The sequence below is a fragment of the Ostrea edulis genome, chromosome 5 (assembly GCF_947568905.1).
Source record: "Ostrea edulis chromosome 5, xbOstEdul1.1, whole genome shotgun sequence".
NCBI classification, from domain to species: domain Eukaryota; kingdom Metazoa; phylum Mollusca; class Bivalvia; order Ostreida; family Ostreidae; genus Ostrea; species Ostrea edulis.
The window spans coordinates 87,737,324-87,756,736 of NC_079168.1; the positions used below are offsets into that span (position 1 = coordinate 87,737,324).

Sequence of the window (19,413 nt, forward strand, 5' to 3'; positions counted from 1 at the left end):
CCGCCCCTGAATATCCATCTTCAGGTGAATCAAAATTGAATAAATACATTCAATTTCAATTTGTATTCACCTGAGGATGGTTGTAGAATACAGAAAGCGCTTGTGTATTGAACGTACTATGGAACTGCATATTTTCCTTCTTTTATAGCGAAAGTTAAAAATGAAACCGGTTGAGATGTTTTCGGCGTTTCGTCTTGATGTTATAAAACGTTTTTCAGCACGTTTTCATACCCAAACTCAAACTCTGGGCTATAAATCGTACTCATACTCAAGAGTGAAGGTTAAAACCTTTATAAAATCATTATCGTACTCAAATGGAGTACATGCTCAAGATTTTCGAGTATGTATGGGGCTTGCTCAGAGTTGTACTCAAAACAAACATGGCTGAGTTTGAGTATGAGGATGGTAACAGTTTTATAACCTTCCGGTCAGAATTTTCACTGTAATGTTATTACTTGTGTGGATATTCTCTCATTCTCTCTCTCTCTCTCTCTCGCTCTCTCTCTCTCGCTCTCTCTCTCTCTCTCTCTCTCTCTCTGTGTGTATATAAGTTTTTTAATGGTATATACAAGCTCAACAAAATTTTTATCTATCTAACAAATAAGGACAAATTTACTTGGTTGATGATTAATGAAGACAAACCAGTAATTGTCAAACTGAGTGAATATTTAGTGCAAACTTTCAGAAAAAGAAGTGATGCTTTAGAACTGCAAAAATCATTATAGTTTATTATTCATATAATGGTATAATACTGATACTGTCCATCTACTTGTATATATACATGATTAGCAATTCATATATGTATGTACTTGTTTCCCAAACATGCTGCATCCACACGCAGTTTGCAGTCTATGTAACCTGTAGTTAATGTTGTAAACTTTCTTTCTTTTTTGAATTTCCTTCTTTATAAAATGTCTTACTGTTATGCCCTCTGGGCCCAAAATTGGAATAAACGTATCTTATCTTATCTTATATACCCGTGACACGGTGTGTGTCTGTGTATGTTTCAAGGAAGGGGGGGGGGGTGATTAGCATTGATGGGGTAATTTTAAAAAATTCTCAAAGACCACAGGGCCATGCAGAAAAGACCAAACTTAAGTATAAGCTCGTCCAAAGAGTGCAGATTTAAAATTGATCAAATCATGACCCTGGGAGTAGAATGGAGTCATAACAGGGGACCGTTTTAAATTCGAATATATAGGGAAAATCTTTCTTTTTCTAAAGAACACCAGGGCCTTCATAAGTCCTATTCATTCGGAAGCATCATCCGGTAGTGCAGATTCAAGTTTATTCAAACCATGACCGCGTTGAGTAGTGTGGGACCACAATATGGGATAAAAGTTTCATATAGGAATATATAGGGGCCGGACCTTTCAAATTAAGTCCTTTCCTGAAGAGCAACAGGACCACTGATTGTCAGAATATAAGCAAGCACCCCCGGGTAGTGGAAAGTCAAGTTTGTTCCATTTGTGGCTATCGAAGGTCGGATGAGGCCACAACAAGGGATAAATGTTTTACATGGGAGAAAGGCCTCGTATTATATATCTATTAAGGCCATCTGTCTGTATTCAATAGAAATTCGTCACATACACACCCTCCACCCCACCCCTAAATGTGACATCTTCAAAATGAGTATATAGGTACATGTATATGAAATTTTCGGTGCAGTGAATTGAAAACTACAAGGTGTCATACATCCTTAACTGGGGATACACACAAAAATTAAATACGAAGTGTCGCTTTCTATCGAAGCACAGTGAGAAATTGCAATAATCAATTCCATACATATAGATTCACAACTCGCATGGAAAACTGAAAGGTATAATTAGAGGGCCCTTCTAATTATTTAGAACAATTATTGTACATTAACAGAATACGTTGAAACTACATAAAACAACACAGTGGTAATTCAACCTTAAAGGGACTGATTCACGATTACCCCCAAAAATGTTGTTTTTCACTTTTAATGTTCAAAATCTACTGTCTAATTTGTTTAAAAGATTTCACATAATTATCACAGTTCTAAGCTCATTTTAGAGAGTTTATGATATGTTTTGTAAACAAAGTTTGCATTATGTGAGTGTTTACGAAATTTTCAGAAGAAATGGATATTCAGGGGCGGGTCCAGGAATTGCGGTTACGGGGGGCGCCACTTTATGAGGCAGTGGGTCCAGGGCGAAGCTCTTGAATTTTACAGATTTTACAGGGCTTGAAATATGTCTCCTATTTAAGTCATTTGTTCTAATTTCTTTCATTTTTAATAAGGTGAAATAAGTAAAACGACGCAAATTTTAAGTTTTTTTTTTGAAAAACTTAAGTAAAGTAATTCAAGAAATCAAAAGATTTTGTCATCTATTTCTCCGGGAGTGTTAGAAATTATTGCGTCTTTTATCGTTTATTACATTTTTCTGAACAAGATACCACAATTTACCTTAAATTTGAAAAATTTAGGGGGGGGGGGGGGCTCCGGCTGCGCCCCCCCCCCCCCTTAAATCCGCCACTGCAACTCCTCTCTCTTAAATTTCTCTATTGCTCTCTCTCAAAATGAAAGGGGAGCAATCCCTCCCCAATGCTTAGTAATATGTATTAAGAGCATTAAATTATTGTTTTTCGATTGTGCTGTTAAATAAATGTTTATGATATCAAATGTCGACAGATTCGCACAAGAGCAAATCTTCATGTATATCAACGTATAAGGCACGTAGAACCATGGGGCTGGCCCTCCATTTTTTGACAATTTTCACATGCAAACTAAGTTATTTTCACACGTGAAATAAGATTAATTTGCGGATTGGCTCCCATCCCACTCTTTTGGTGGTAGTAATGAATGGTAAAAATGTAATAATGAATGAACTGATCAATTGAAGGATAAACGGAGCCCCCTCCCTCCAATTTAGGAGTACGAAGTTTGGACAAAAGAGACATTTTAGGTTCCTTTTCTGCTTGTCAACAATTATAGAAGACAATTTATCCGACTGTCCCTACACTTTGAAAAACGATGCTGCGTGCTTGCGTACTATTCTAAATCTTTCCAAAATAATCACTCAACAAAACAAATTAAATTGCTTTTGCAATTGTCAGTCGCCAGTGGCGGATTTAAGGGGGGGACCCCCCCCCCCCTTAAAATTTTCAAACTTAAGGTAAATCGTGGTATCTTGTTTAGAAAAATGTACTAAACAATGTAAGAAGCAATAATTTCTTCCACTCCCGAGGAAATAAATGACAAAATCTATTGATTTCTTGAATTACTTTATTGGGAGAACTTGTTGTTTTCCAAAACCCTTAAAATTTGCGTCATTTTATTAATTTCACCTCATAAAAAAATTATAGAAAATAGTACAAAAGACTAGATAGGAGATATATTTTAAGCCCTATAAAATCTGTAAAATCCAGGAGGTTCTGGGGGCTTCGCCCCCTAGACCCCCACGGGCTTCGCCCCCAGACCCCCTGCCTCATAAAGTGGCCTCCCCGTAACCGCAGTTCCTGGATCTGCCCCTGGTCGTCATGTATAAATTAAGTGGCGGCCTCCAGTTAATTTAAATGGCGGCCGCCAGATAATAAGTGGCGACCGACAGTTAATAAGATAATAAGTGGCGGTCGACATGCAGTTAAATTAAGTGGCGGCCGCCAGACAAATCAAGTGGCGGCTGCCAGTTAAATGAATATTAATTCTATACCCTGGTACCTATTGTCTCCCGTAGATAAGTACTTGTAGTTGTTTTGACTAACTTTCTCTTGAAGTATAAGTTACGATCTGCGATGACTCAATCTAACTACATATGAATATTCATAATATGCGATGTACATGCCATGACTAACATCAATATATTGTACTCAACTGACAATAAATTGAATTGAAATTGACATCTAAGACCATAAGCCTTTACATCTGTTATCCTACAGGAATATAACGATATCTATGACACGCTGTATTTATATTTATTCTTCTATAAAGATATCTTATATAATCTATAAGATATCTAAATTTTTAAAATATCTCATATACGAGTAATTTACAGTTTATAAGATATATCATAAAATGTATAAGATATCTTATTTATTGTATAAGATATCTCATAAAGTTTAAAAAATATCTCATATTATTAAAGACAATATCTTATAAGTTCATGAGATAGAAGAAATCTTATTTTATTTTTATAAGATATCGCATATATAAGATATCTTATGTGTTTTATAAGATATCTCATAAACTTTATAAGATATTTTATAACTTTTATAAGATGTCTTATAAAATTTATAAGATATTTTAAAGAGGAATAAATGTAAAAATGGCGTGCCATAGATATACATTGTACCCTCATCTTATGACGAACTTTCGGACGCGAAAATCGATAAATGTAAAAATGGCGTGCCATAGATATACATTGTACCCTCATCTTATGACGAACTTTCGGACGCGAAAATCGATTATAGCTCCTCGGTCATCTATATGTACTAGCAGATAATTTAGAATGTCGAATTCCAACTGCATTGATATTTTTCTATACATGGGATTGAGAAAGATATATTTTTATTTTTATCTATTTATTCACAAATCAAAGACTCGACGGGGACATGTACAATTTTAAAAACTAACAATCATAAATACATGATACGTACACATACATGTATATATACACAATATTTGCATTGGTCTGAAATTGAGCTCACGATAGCACGGATTGAAATGCACAGTACAACAATGATGCGATATGGGAAGTCAAATTGAAACAGTATAAAATATTGTCCTGAATATAGATGGTAAATTATACACACAGAGATGAACACTTAATATTCTATATTTCTGTTTTCAAAATAATACGATTACTGATTTGTTCAAGTATCTGCATTCTCATTTATCATGAGCCAGATAAAAATATATATTTTAAGAATATGAAATCTTCAAATGTAAAAACAAACAAACAAAACAAGCTGATTAAATAGTGTTTTCATGTATACTTTTGCATATTTGCAACGGTTTTGAAAAACGTGATGTAAAAATATTTGATTAGGCTATATGTAAACGTGTAACGCGTTTGATTTTTTTAATTGCTTCATATTATATGATCCAGTCATATGTATAAATTATTTTGGAATATTGAACATATATTTTTTTTCATTATCTACAAACTTACACTTAACATCCTTTACCACCCCCTCCTCTCTCAACCTCTCAAAGAGAAACAGTAGCGGATTCAAAACATGCAGCTAATTTTACATAAACTTGAAAATTAAAAATCCAATAATTTACAGTATCATTGTATCTCTTGATATAATACAACTTGATAAATTATTAAAACGAACTGCAACTACGAGTCATTAATTCGATGAAGATGAATTTCATTTCCTCACTAATTGTCCTTTAATTATATGTTAAAGAGGGAAATATGTTTCTCATGATATAAATACAAGATCAACAAAAATTTTACCTGTTTAACAAATAAGGACACTTGGTTGATGATTAATGAAGACAACTCAGTAATTGTCAAATTGAGTGAATATTTAGTTAAAACTTTCAAAAAAAGATGTGATGCTGCAAAAATCCCAATAGTTTATTATTTGTATGTTGGTATAATACTGATATTGTCCATTTACTTGTGTATACACCTGATTTGCAATTCATAAATGTATGCACTTATTTCCCCTATATGCTACATCCACACGTAGGCCTAGTTTGCAGTTAATGTAGTCTGTATAATATTGTTTCTAACTTTTTGAAATTTCCTTCTTTATAAGCTGTCTTGGTCCTCTGGGCCCAAATTAGAACAAAGATTGGAATATAAATTTGATATAAAGAAATCGATATTTTGTTTTACGGAATTTGGCCTATAAATAAAAAAAATTCAAATTTATGGTTAAGATAAATGTACATTATCAGGAAAGTATGCAAATATCATCCAATGAAAAGTTGGCTTACAAGCGCTTGTTTGACGTAGCATGCATGGTTTCTGATTCAAACGGCAATGGAGTAAGATGTGTGAAATGTGGAACTCGTGTTATTAGACATGTTGGTGTTAACATGTCCCTTGCGACTCTGACAAATGGATACCACTAGGAGGATTATCAGATCCCCTTCTTTAAAGAGACGAAGTCGACCCGTCCCCATCAATCAAAGGGTAGGTGAGAGTGGACAGGTGAAAAAAATTCTCACGAAGAAGCGCGGTCTGTTGTATTGGAAGTGACAAATGTTTACATTTTGCACGTTGTTTATTTTCTTATGGACTTGTGTTAAAAATGGGCTAACTTTGTTCGTGCATTAAAATGCAAATAAAACAAAGACCTTTCACTATCAAGAAACAAGTTGTAATGTATGGATTTTGTGCCTGTTAATTGGGGGGGGGGGGGGGGGGGGGGGGGGGGGGGGATCTCAAAGAAAGTCAGGTACGATTCTACTATTGTAGAGCTTACGTTCTGAAGTTAAGTAGATATTGTTTTAATCTGTGAAAGAAACAACAAGGACCCGGGATGACCAGTTAAGTAGATATTGTTTTAATCTGTGAAAGAAACAAGGACCCGGGATGACCAGTTAAGTGGTCAGACGGATTCCTTTGACCAAATATTAATTGCTAGGTCTGGATAACATTCTTTCAGGGCCTTTGCTTTATAAATACCAGGAAAAAAAATGTAGAGGGACAAGATAGGGCTGAAGTTGAGTGCATTTCACTTGTAATAACGTTAATGATGACATTTCATGTTCTACCTGTTTGTACTGCGGAACAACCAGCTGTTTGATCAATGAACATGCATCACTGGAAAAAGTGTTTCTCCTGTGCTAGCTTTCATGTTTTACTGTTTGTTAATGCCCAGACAGTTTTGTGTATTGATTAATGGATGACTTGTGTAGGAACAGTTGGTATTTACATGTTGTGAGTACAGGTTTAACATCCTCCAGGTCACGAGTCCTGTAACGAACACGTTTCAAAGACTACGCTGTTCAGACCAACTGTACACAGTACACTGTTTATAACGAAATAACCAGAGAGAGATTGATGTGACTTCAGGACGTTTAAAAATGTTATAAGTTTTTGAAATAATTGGAAAAAGTTATTGGTAAATTGTATAAAATGAATATTTTATGATGAAAAATGCCCTTGAATCCATTTATATATTCTATATGATGAATATTTCCCTTGAATCAATCCTATTTTTGCATTCTGCATGAAGCTGGATCTTTTATATATATGTATATATATATATATATATATATATATATATATATATACACATACATACACACAAAAAGAAATTCATTAAATAATATATGATAAATTTTAAAAAGTTCCAAAATTTATCACTATAAATTTTTTTTAAATACATTTTGTGTTTATATGTGTATGTGATTAATTTTACATTGTAATTAGTAAAAATAACCTATATGATATATACATCTTTTTTCTCTGGATTTGTGTTTGTGTGTCAACTGGTACAAAGTAACAATTATTTGGATAGAGAGACATAGTTCTCCAGGTGTTCCCCGTTAGGCGGGGGTCTAGAGTCTAAGGAATTCCAGTCCCATGATCCCAAGAAATGTGCTCTATTATCACATTAATATGAATGGATAATGTGTTTAAATAGTAAATGCCTATCTTACAATTCCAAAGTATAGACCATTGAAATGGAGCTGGGGAGTCATTCAGTAGTTTATAGGAGAGATGGGTTCGTTACATGATGAGCACCAGCATTTCAGATTTGTATGTGAGTGGAGGTATTATATATAAAAGTTATGTACAGAACTACAACAAAGTGGAATGCAACAGGCATATTTCTTATTTTGTAATCAAGATTTGTCCCAGCTGATATTTCAAAATTTTGAAATATAAAGAAAACAAACAACAAGTGTCATGATTTCAAACTTTTCATTATTTTAAATTTACATGCATTATTAAGAAAAACCAGAGCTGGTTTTCTTTATCCTAGGGCAGAAGAGCAATTGACTTATACAGTCTTAAAAAAAACCCCACCTGATTGGTTTTTGTGTTACAGTGCATTTTGTACTCTCATAAGAATGTAAATTGATTTGTCATAATCGGGATAATTTACATAAACTATTTTCCACATGTGTCACAAACCTGATGCGACCTCTGTGACATTTAGCCTTTACATGCTGCTTTTGATCAGACTGTTTCTTAAAATACACCCTCAAAGCTTGTGTTATGGTCCTCTGATTTGTTTACAGAGATAAATGAGTTAAGGACTTCAGAGTTCAGATACAACAAGAATAACATCTTTATATGGCTTTGAAATGATTGCCTGATTTCTGTTGTGACCGTCCCAGGATTAGGCACGTATATTTTGAATGTTTAAAGTAAATTCAGTATGATGTCCTATGATTTATGCAATAGATTATTAAATTTTGTGACAGTTCTCAGTATTTTGTAACAGTCCCTAAGTTAGAATAGTAAATTTTGTGACAGTCCCTGAATTTTATGTATCCGAGCCTCTGGAGATAGCTTTATGTCTGATGATGACTACATTTGCCCACCAGTCCGCTACATGACTACATTTACCCATCTTGTGCCCATCAATACAGTGCAGTGAGCTGGCTAGTCATTAATTACAGGGTTAAACTTGTACATAGAAATTCACAACAATAGTTTGTGCCCTGAAGATAAACATGATAACATGGACTGTCCCATCTGATCTGAGATTTACGAGAGATGCGTACATTTTTACAGGTGTGTATTACTGAGACGTTTTTGTAGTTACTGTACGAGGGGGCTACAATGTGTTGTGTTCCGATAATGATTTTAGGATTCAGTTGTTGAAAGTTTACACCTATTTAGTTTTACTGTTTCAAATGACAGATCTATTTTTGGATGATATAATCAGCTGTATATATTTACAGTCGGTGTAATGAGGGAAGTGTCGTTTCTTTTGTGTCGACATGATAATCAGCTGTTTTGGACTGTGAACCAGTAGCTGTATATTTTGTGTTGATGGATGTAATGTGACGGGAATTAACGAGAAATTCAGAATTATGCCGCGTGCTGCACTCAGATCAGCTGCTTCACCCCCTAAAGTAAGTTTGTCATGTACACCAAACCCAATATAGTACTTTTGCCACATGATTTATCGACCCAAACTCATCAGAACTACAAATGAACAAGGTGGGAGTTTAAACACCTAGGGTTATACACAGTGTACCTATACAGGTATTGTGACACATTGAATGTGAAGTACCTGTAATGATTCCCAGTCAGGGTTATCATTAAGACCTTTTTTGTGTGATTGACAATTAAGGGAGACTTTCAATGGACAAGTGTGTGTACATAGAATGAGTACACAAATAGTCCGAAATGTTGTATGTGGCTATCAATAGCTGGTTTGTTTACCTAATATCTCCCACATAATGGAAGTAAATCAGACTGGACATTGGCCCAGTTCAAGACTGTGACCTCATTTCAGATTTTCACCTTGGTTATGTGTTTTACCACAGGAATGTAGGACACTGGCTATTGTCTTCTGGTGTGTCACTCATTAGCAGTGTCTCATTTAAATTCAAATACATGGAAATATTTTGCATTATAATGCTACTTCCTTGAATAATGTATTCGTCAGCAGTATTTCGTTGGACTTGCAAAACGTCTTTTTGGCTATATATTTTCAAGAACTGAATTCCCTCCTCAAATCTAAATGATAACGAAATTTTAGTGTAAAAATATGAACAAATTAATGTAACTGGTAGCATATATAATGTAGAAATGAATTATGATATAAATGGAATTTGATATCATCAATGTAACTTCTTAAAGAATTTGGACTATAAATGGTCACATGGTCAAATCATAAATGACTGAAAGGTGTAGTGGTAAATTTGATTGTGTACTAACTGCATGTCATGTCCTGTTGACATATTGTACATGTTGTAGAAATATTTATTTGGATATGGAAAAGTGTCTTGTATTTAGTTAATGAGTTATGATTTGAAACTCTAAAAATGTCTTTGAATCATACATAGTTGTGTCGCTGTACAATGCCTTCATGTGATGCAATATTCAGTATCAGGAATTCCAACATGATTTCTGGAGTAATGTTATATAAGGTAAATTATTTCTAAATTTTGGAAAGATACTTTTTGGAGTGCTACGGGTCTTGATCACAGATCAATGTTTTGGAGTGCTACAGGTCTCTATCGCAGATCAATGTTTTGGAGTGCTACATGTCTCTCCAGATTTTTTTTAGGGTGTGTAGGGGGGCAAAATAAACGCCCCATTCCCAATGCTAAAAAGCAGGTATTTTTCCCAATATTTGCTTTGAAATTCCCAAACAATGAAAACAAATCAAACAGGGTAGCCAAATCGTTTATAAATCTTCTTCACAGGCCAACAGATTACAATTTTTGCTTCAAAATTGTTAAGTAAACCTAATTTTCTGACCTGCTTATTTGAATGAGGTAAACTTTGACCAAATTGAAAGTCAGAAGGAGTCCAATTATTCCTTCATGCACTCTGGATTGGTTTTTTCCCTACTTCTTTATATGAAACATTTTCCCCAATTTCAACCAAATGTCGCTATTTTTCCCAATTGGAAAGGCCCAGGCCCTTGAGATCAAGATCTTAAAAAAAAACCTGCTATCACAGATCAATGTTTTGGAGTGCTACAGGTCTCTATCACAGATCAATGTTTTGGAGTGCTACAGGTCTCTATCACATATCAATGTTTTGGAGTGCTACAGGTCTCTATCACAGATCAATGTTTTGGAGTGCTACAGGTCTCTATCACAGATCAATGTTTTGGAGTGCTACAGGTCTCTATCACAGATCAATGTTTTGGAGTGCTACAGGTCTCTATCACAGATCAATGTTTTGGAGTGCTACAGGTCTCTATCACAGATCAATGTTTTGGAGTGCTACAGGTCTCTATCACAGATCAATGTTTTGGAGTGCTGCAGGTCTCTATCACAGATCAATGTTTTGGAGTGCTACAGGTCTCTATCACAGATCAATGTTTTGGAGTGCTACAGGTCTCTATCACAGATCAATGTTTTGGAGTGTTACAGGTCTTTGTCACAGATCAATGTTTTGGAGTGTTACAGGTCTTTGTCACAGATCAATGTTTTGGAGTGCTACAGGTCTCTATCACAGATCAATGTTTTGGAGTGCTATGTAGGTCTCTATCACAGATCAATGTTTTGGAGTGCTACAGGTCTCTATCACAGATCAATGTTTTGGAGTGCTACAGGTCTCTATCACATATCAATGTTTTGGAGTGTTACAGGTCTTTGTCACAGATCAATGTTTTGGAGTGTTACAGGTCTTTGTCACAGATCAATGTTTTGGAGTGCTACAGGTCTCTGTCACATATCAATGTTTTGGAGTGCTACAGGTCTCTATCACAGATCAATGTTTTGGAGTGCTACAGGTCTCTATCACAGATCAATGTTTTGGAGTGCTACAGGTCTCTATCACAGATCAATGTTTTGGAGTGCTACAGGTCTCTATCACAGATCAATGTTTTGGAGTGCTACAGGTCTCTATCGCAGATCAATAGTCATCGTCGGAAACCCACGGTTGATTACGCTTCGTTCCTCTCTCCATCATGGAGAGAGGAACGAAGCGTAATCAACCGTGGGTTTCCCCACGGTTGATTACGCTTCGTTCCTCTCTCCATCATGGAGAGAGGAACGAAGCGTAATCAACCGTGGGTTTCCGACGATGATCATGGAGAGAGGAACGAAGCGTAATCAACCGTGGGTTTCCGACGATGATCAATAGTATAAAAAAAATGTTGACCTCTCAACATTTTTCATGGGGGGAAACGGTGCACATTTTGCCTGTTTTGCTACATAGCATTTATATACATGTATAGAGAGACTATGTTACAGAACGTAATATGTGCTTGAATCTTGACTCAGTGACCTTAATCCCTATATCTTATCCATGCAGCTTGTTATGTGATGACAGTCTACTTTCTCTTTATCCTGCCTTTACCTCTCCTTTCTCTTTATCCTGCCATTATCTCTCCTTTCTCTTTATCCTGCCTTTACCTCTCCCCTTTGCAGCAGAACATCTGTTGATAGTAACACTAGATTAAAGCGTGCAGAAGGGTATTTCTGGAACGTCTTTACTAGGAATCTGTTTATACTGGAGTGTCAACTTGCCTGCTGCCACATGCTACTTACTTTGAAAATATCTATGAATAAAATTGCATCACAATCGATGTTTACCTTGGCAAAGTATGAAATGATAGAAAAATCTTCATACTTTTTTGTGTACATGAAATCAGAGGTCTTGGTGTGTGTTGTTTCTTTGTAGATTGAGAGGTTTACCTTGTCATACTTTCTGTTCTCAAAGTTTGATTTCAACAAAATTTCAGTATCTAAGTTTCCTGTCAATGAATTAATGGTTCATTCTATATGTTGAAATAATAGCTTTTGTTTTACACAATTCTGTATATGGAGGATAAATTTAAGGGTGTGTGTCCCTCAGCTGTGTTCAGGAAACGAGGAATCCAAGAAATCTAATGATGCATGTTTCATTGATAATACAGTATCAAATGAGATTGAGTACTCTTAGTTGATAAAAGTGTTGTGCAGTGTGTTTTTGAAGACATAAACTGTTACAAAAAGGGAGTCTCAACTAGTTTGAGTAGTTGAAATAAGATACTATTCTTTTCACATCATTTGGATGTGAAAGGTAATGAATACATATGATACAAATCTACTGTAGTGTCCTACCTTCAGATGTTTTAGTAGATTTAATCATGTACCATTGAATGGCATTTCACATCCCAATGAATTTACAGAAACAATATCGTATTACTTATTATTACACTTCACGTCTTGGTTAAGTATATTTGACATTTGTGGCTGTAGTGAAATGATATCTCATTGATATTAGGCTGGTTATTTGTAGATTGTGCGTTTGAGTCTTGCTGCGGTTTTGATTTTTCTTATATTTTAAATAATAAAATGCTTTCTTTGGATTGTTGAACAGAATATGAAGCTTGCAAACATTGCAGAAAAATGCGTAACTCACATTAGTGGGATATGCAAATTTTTTCTGCAATGACCTTCATCTCCCATTTGACAAACCAAAGAAAGACATTTTATTATTTATATTTTCCTGTAATTTTCTTGCATATAAATACTTTTCAATACGTAAAATACAGATATCATTGATGCTGTAAATTATTTAAACATAACAGCTGAAAAATCACCTGACCTTGACATGTCTCCATATTTGGTAAGAATTTCCATATTTGGACAATAGTACAAGGACATACTAGTTCTAAACTCATGAAACTATCATATAATATAGGTATGCATTCATTATTATTCTGAATTTAACTAAAATGTTAAAAATGCAATAGAATATATATTTCACATTAATTTAACAATACTGTGAAATAAGTCGCGAAGTTTGTGGAATGTGCGTACCGTACTCGCATGCGGACAGATGGCACTAAAACCAGATCTAACAAACTGTATTGAAACAGAATTGACTTCATAGTTAAAAATGTCAAGCAATGGATTTCAATAGAAATTTTAAAGCAGAATAGACACAGTAAGTAAACTTTTAATAGTGTTCATACTTGACAATTTTAATTCAGAAATAAAAGCATGACTGGCAATTGGGGAGTAGCTTAGGGAAGGATATAGGCCCTATCCTACATAATTCATTTTGAAAAATTTCCTCTCAAGAACTGCAATGTTACAATTGTCTTCATTTGATTATTCTGGAGCTAGTGTGGGATAGTACATTTGATTATTCTGGAGCTAGTGTGGGATAGTACATTTGATTATTCTGGAGTTAGTGTGGGATAGTACATTTGATTATTCTGAAGCTAGTGTGGGATAGTACATTTGATTATTCTGAAGCTAGTGTGGGATAGTACATTTGATTATTCTGGAGCTAGTGTGGGATAGTACATTTGATTATTCTGAAGCTAGTGTGGGATAGTACATTTGATTATTCTGGAGCTAGTGTGGGATAGTACATTTGATTATTCTGGAGCTAGTGTGGGATAGTACATTTTATTATTCTGGAACTAGTGTGGGATAGTACATTAGGCCTGGAGTTCAGTATGGGACTGTCTCTGGTTTAAAATGTGGCTTTGTGGCCAAATGGGTCTCTTGTTTGTATGAAAAAACTGGAGTGTATCAGTATGTAACTAATAACAATACTATATATATATATATATACACATATCCCTCTCTGATATTGATGGAGTATTGAGTGCTCAGAACACTTTGTCGCCCTTTTAAAGGCATAGGGTCTATCTTTTATCTCAAAAATGACATCACAGTATTTTGCAAGAAGAACTCCAAATTATTAATTATGAGTTATCTATAACTGCAGCGCTTTCAAATTGAAGTTATTTTGGTATTTTAACCCATTATAAAATGTTTGTCAGGAGGACAATATATCAAACTGGTTCCCAGCTGATTGGTGGCTAAACACAAACATAAGAGATGTGAAGTCAACAGGGTACTAGTTTAGGCAAATGAGAACAGGGAATTATCTCGTAATTACTATCGTATCCAATGTGTTTATAAACATTCTAAAGAACTTTTTGTGATTTTCTAGTTATGATCTTTAATTTTGCCACCTTTTTAGAACATGAAAATTTTACCATTATCTTAGACCCTATGCCTTTAAAGTTATGGGAGGAGTTATTTGTCGACCCCTTAATATTTCAGTTATGTGTTATTTGGTTTTATTCTGGATTGAGTTATAAAGAGGTCATTAAAATACAGAATTTTTTCCCTTTTGGCTTTATGTGTCTTTAGTATAAAGAAAATGTTGAAATTCTTTATGTTGCATTCAAAGCATAGTCATGGTGCTATTAGATTTGTCCATCTGTCACAACTTAGAACTTTATGAGTGTAAGAGATAGTACTTTGATAAGGGTCATTTAACTTATACTGTGATAAATGATGCTATGTAAGGGGTGACACAAGGGTTCCAGTGAACACCTAATTTTGAAAATTAAGGTCACTTGCTACCAGCAAACTTAAAAAAAAAAAATGATGAAAACAAATTCTAAATTTATCTTTATTAAAGTAAAATTTTTAACCATATTTCAATTATGCCCAATACATGGGAAAACTTTGCACATATAGAAGCAAAGGGGCAATATATATATCACAATTTTTGAACATCATAGGAAATATACAAGTTCCCAATATTTTAGGAAATTAATAGTTTGTACTAATTACAACCAGCATTTTTAAAAGCGAAAAAAATATATATCAACCCATGCATCCAATTTTTTGTTTGTAGCATGTGGTTGATGATATTGTCAGAATAAAGAGTCTGTCACTGTTTTTGTCACTTGTCCCTGCTGACTCCCTGGAATTCTATTATATTGATTGTGTTAAGTGAGCACCATAACATGATGAGTACATAAATTAATGAGTGCTCGGTGTAATTAATGCTTCTCGAAAATGGAGTGTAATCTCAGCTTCCTGTTTCAGAGGCAGGCTCAGAGAGAGGTACAGTGAGATATTAACCATTCAGGCTGAAGGAATGTTTTATTGTTTGTGTTTAACACTTTGACCAATCTGTAGTTTGCTTTTTTTAATGTGTGATTAATTTCCTGTGTTCTCTTGTGGTGGTCCTTAGACATGGCAGCACTTTCTGTTAATATATTCGACAGTTTTTTGAAGAATAGTGGTTATCATATAAAATCAATTGAATTGTATTTTGAGGGAACTTGACCATTGTACATGTATGTTATATTTGGACAAAGCGCCTGTTCCACTACAACAGTTATTTTCACTTTTTATATTAAATACCATATATACTCAATGATAAGTCGGTTTGCCTATAAGTCAGTTGTATTTTTTAAAGTTACTTTGGAGGGATTCGCCATTGGCCAGCTTATAAGTCGGTATACCTTTTTGCAAGAATTGGTTGACAATTTCAAATCAATGATCTACTGTGTTTACCTCTGTTTCAAATAATACTTTAAGAAATGGTCCTGATATTTAATCTTTTTCTCTCTCAACAAATCAATTTAATATCAATACTCTAATGTATTTACCTGTGTTCAAATAAAGACATCGATATCAAAGCAACTGTTCCACTATAAGTTATTTTCAATTTTTATAATACATAGATGCATGTTAAGTTCCTGGTTTTAAGGTTTGTTTTATTCATTTGTGATTTTCATTTTTGCAGGTGAGTTTAGAGCGTGTGATTGGTCTGACAGTCAGCACCAATGCGACCTTGACCTGTGACCTCACCAGTGGGACCATCGCCTATCCAGCAGGGTGTGTATTTAGTTAACAGAGATTTTAATGTATATTCTGATGAGTCACAGATCTCTCTGACCCTTCTGATTGACAGCTGGTTGTTAGTGATCCTTCAAATGCACATCCTCTAACAGTCGGCATACTTGTCAGTGTTTGGCTGAATTTTCATGCATCACTCTTCTGATAAAAAAGACAAGATACTTTCAATGATGAAAAATGGGGGTACATTTATTGTCTGCATGTTTTCCCTGCTTACCTGTAACATTCTTGGTCGGGAAATCTGAGATACTTGTTTAGAGGTGTTTGGTTTCCTTTTGTAAGGAGACCTCTGTATCATTGTCATCAGACATAAGAAAGTGAGAGAGTTTTTGATCCAGTGATACGAGGATTTACCTGGGTGGATGATTTATCCAATTACCTGAAATTCTATTCCATTGGCTTGCTCAGATCTTGTCAAACAGGTTTATTTTGTTACCTTGTCCTATATTACACACACAACATAACCAACACGTACAGAGCTTTATTTATGTACCTGAGCTTTTATTTGAACTCGTTGATCATGTCTGTAAGGTTTGAACCTTCAATGGCTTTATAATCCTGATTGAAGCCCCTGATTTTGTCAAAGTTAAGACAGCTTTATCTTGTGAGTGATCAATGAAATAAAATGTAGTACGGTAACCTTTTGTTTTGACCAGTACAGTGTGGTCTGGGGATTTGTGTCCTGTGAAGACGGGACCTACTTTGTACAGTATAGACTTTCATTGTAACAGATGGCTCTTAAAATTCATAACCGTGTGATTTGTATCAGATGTATATGCAAATGAAATAGTAAGCTTTTAAGATAGATGTTGATAGACTATCAAAGCTGTTTTTTATTATATTGAAAGAATTTTGTGCATGTTAAGGGTTGGAATGTGTGGCATAGTGGTAGAAAAGTTTTAGGTTTTATCATCAAATGTCACTGGTTTAAATCCCAGTGTGGTCACTAAATGTTGCTGTTGTGCTTGTGGTGCGAGCATTGAATCTGATTTGCCTTGGCCCTGCACCCATGAGCAATGAAAACCAGTTTATCTGAGGGGGTTGACCTATGATGCACTGGACCAGGTGTCCCAATCCAGAGAAAAGGGGGAGGGGGTCAAAGAATCTTATACAGTTTGGACCGCTGAAACTGGGAATAAGCACCAGTTGTAGGCCTTGGGAGGATTTTACTTTATCTTCAGAATATAAAATAAGGAAAGAATCTTCAGGTCCAGATTCTCAAGTGACTTTGTGTTAGTGATAATAATCCTAAAAATGATAGTTTTATTGAAAAACACATGATTATAGTATTGAGTAATTAATATCAAATTGTTTAGGAATGATAATGATGAATTATTTAAAGACTGTATCTACGTCTCTTCTAGATACAGCTTAGTTTATGGGTGATGTATCTGTGCTAGTCATATGGTGTTGGACAGACGTGCAGAGTTATGTGATTGACATCATGTTAAGTCACAACAGTGATTGCAGTTAACATGGCCTGCAGACATTTCTGACAATCGATCTGACAGAATTGTGTTGAGTCAGGAGGAAGAAGATGAGTGAAAAATGCATCATGCTCTGTGCAGCCCCTTGCCATGCCAGTATTGTTATTATCCCTATTGTCATTATTTTGTGTCATGGTATACTTTGAGAAGGCTGATCTGAATATCTAGATTCTGCCCTGTCTTTGTGTACCTGTGGTGATTGACCTATTCTGTGTATTACCTGGTTTTGTTAAATGTAGAATGTCCCATTGTGCACACCTGAGTCTTGTTACCTACATTGTGTCTTATCTCTGTATTGAGTGGGTTCTTCAGTGACCAGATCATTGTTTCCTGTCTCTGGTTGGTTGAATTCACAGTTGGAATGCCATTCAATGATTGGCCTCATTAGGTCCTGACCTCATTAGGGTCACTAATGATGACATCTCAATCACAGAGCATACACCAACCAAGTACACAAAAACAGATGGGAAAAGGTAAACTGTTCATTCTCAAAGTCAAATAAAGTTTCACATTCCTTCCACTGGGAGAAAAGTCAGAAAACTAAGAATAGAAGGAAATAGGAAACAGAGTGGGTAGAACCACAGAAATTAAAATGATTTTATGTGATAATTTTATGTAGCTTGTGAAGCATAGCAACTGTTAGGGATTACTTTGTCCTTTATCTGCCTATCTATCCATCTGTCTGTCTGTCTATACTGTAGGTTCAAGTTTGGTCAAAACATGACCACTGGGGTTTAGATCAGACCACAATATTAGTACACAAAGTTTTACTTGTGATTTTGTCATGTGTATAAAAAAAATTACCACGTTAGATAATTTGTGATCTGATATGTTTTCAGGTGTGTGGTGGTTTTATTCAATCCTCGCCGTAACAAACAGTCCCACATTTTCAACACATCAAAGAAAACAATCACATCATTGGCTTTTTCTCCTGATGGCAAACAGCTTGTTACAGGGGAGGTAAGTAGAGCTCCAATTTATTACAGGGGAGGTAAATGGAATGCAGTCTTGTTACAAAATTCTAGAAGTACATACAGCTCCAACTTTATACAAGGGAGGTAAATGTAAGTTACAAGGGTATGTTCATATAGATATTTTCGCACATTTTCATCTTCTTTTCAAGAAGCATTTGACCAATTTTGATCAAACTTGCGTCCGATAGGGATCCGGGTTAGAATAGGTTGCCAGTACCCCTTGCTTATCGTAAGAGGCGACTAAATGGGGCGGTCATTCGGATGAGACCACAAAAACCGAGGCCGTGTGTCACAGCAGGTGTGGCACGATAAAGAACCCTCCCAGCGCAAGGCTGTCTGTGGCGAGCATAGGCCTAAATTTTGCAGCCTTTCACCGGCAATGGTAATGTCTCCATATGAAAGATTCTCGAGCATGATGTTAAACAATGTACAACAAATTAATCGATCAAACTTGCTACAAGCATCCTTAAGTAAAGGGAAGTCAAGTTTACTTAACTGAAACGTATTACTTCAAGAGGAGACGGATTTTAAAAAAACTTAGAAGTATAGACTGGGGTTCTTAAAAAAAATGAGCTGCTACCACAAAACTAGTGTGAGACCTTCCTTATATAATAGATTATAGTCCCTTCAGACATGAGTTATGGGGCCAGGAGCCACAAGAGGTTGAATTTGCACATAGTATATGGAACATTAGAAATTCTTCACAAGGACCATA

The 19,413-nt window shown here is 35.2% G+C and overlaps 1 protein-coding gene across 6 annotated transcripts in view; it reads left to right on the top strand.

Annotated features, from left to right (window-relative positions):
• Positions 1 to 5,941: 5,941 nt before the first annotated feature.
• The window catches only part of LOC125649200 (mitogen-activated protein kinase-binding protein 1-like), an 80,089-nt gene continuing 66,617 nt past the window's right edge, over positions 5,942 to 19,413 (top strand). For 3 of the 6 annotated variants that reach the window (XM_048876491.2, XM_048876493.2, XM_056167208.1), the window contains exons 1-3: positions 5,958 to 6,116; positions 16,125 to 16,216; positions 18,564 to 18,684. In XM_048876491.2, the coding sequence (XP_048732448.2) occupies positions 6,042 to 6,116; positions 16,125 to 16,216; positions 18,564 to 18,684 (288 nt within the window). In that variant the 5' untranslated portion in view covers positions 5,958 to 6,041. Of the gene's footprint in view, positions 6,117 to 8,648; positions 9,020 to 16,124; positions 16,217 to 18,563; positions 18,685 to 19,413 lie in introns of those variants that run through there. The other 3 variants (XM_048876490.2, XM_048876494.2, XM_048876492.2) reach the window with 2 other exon arrangements.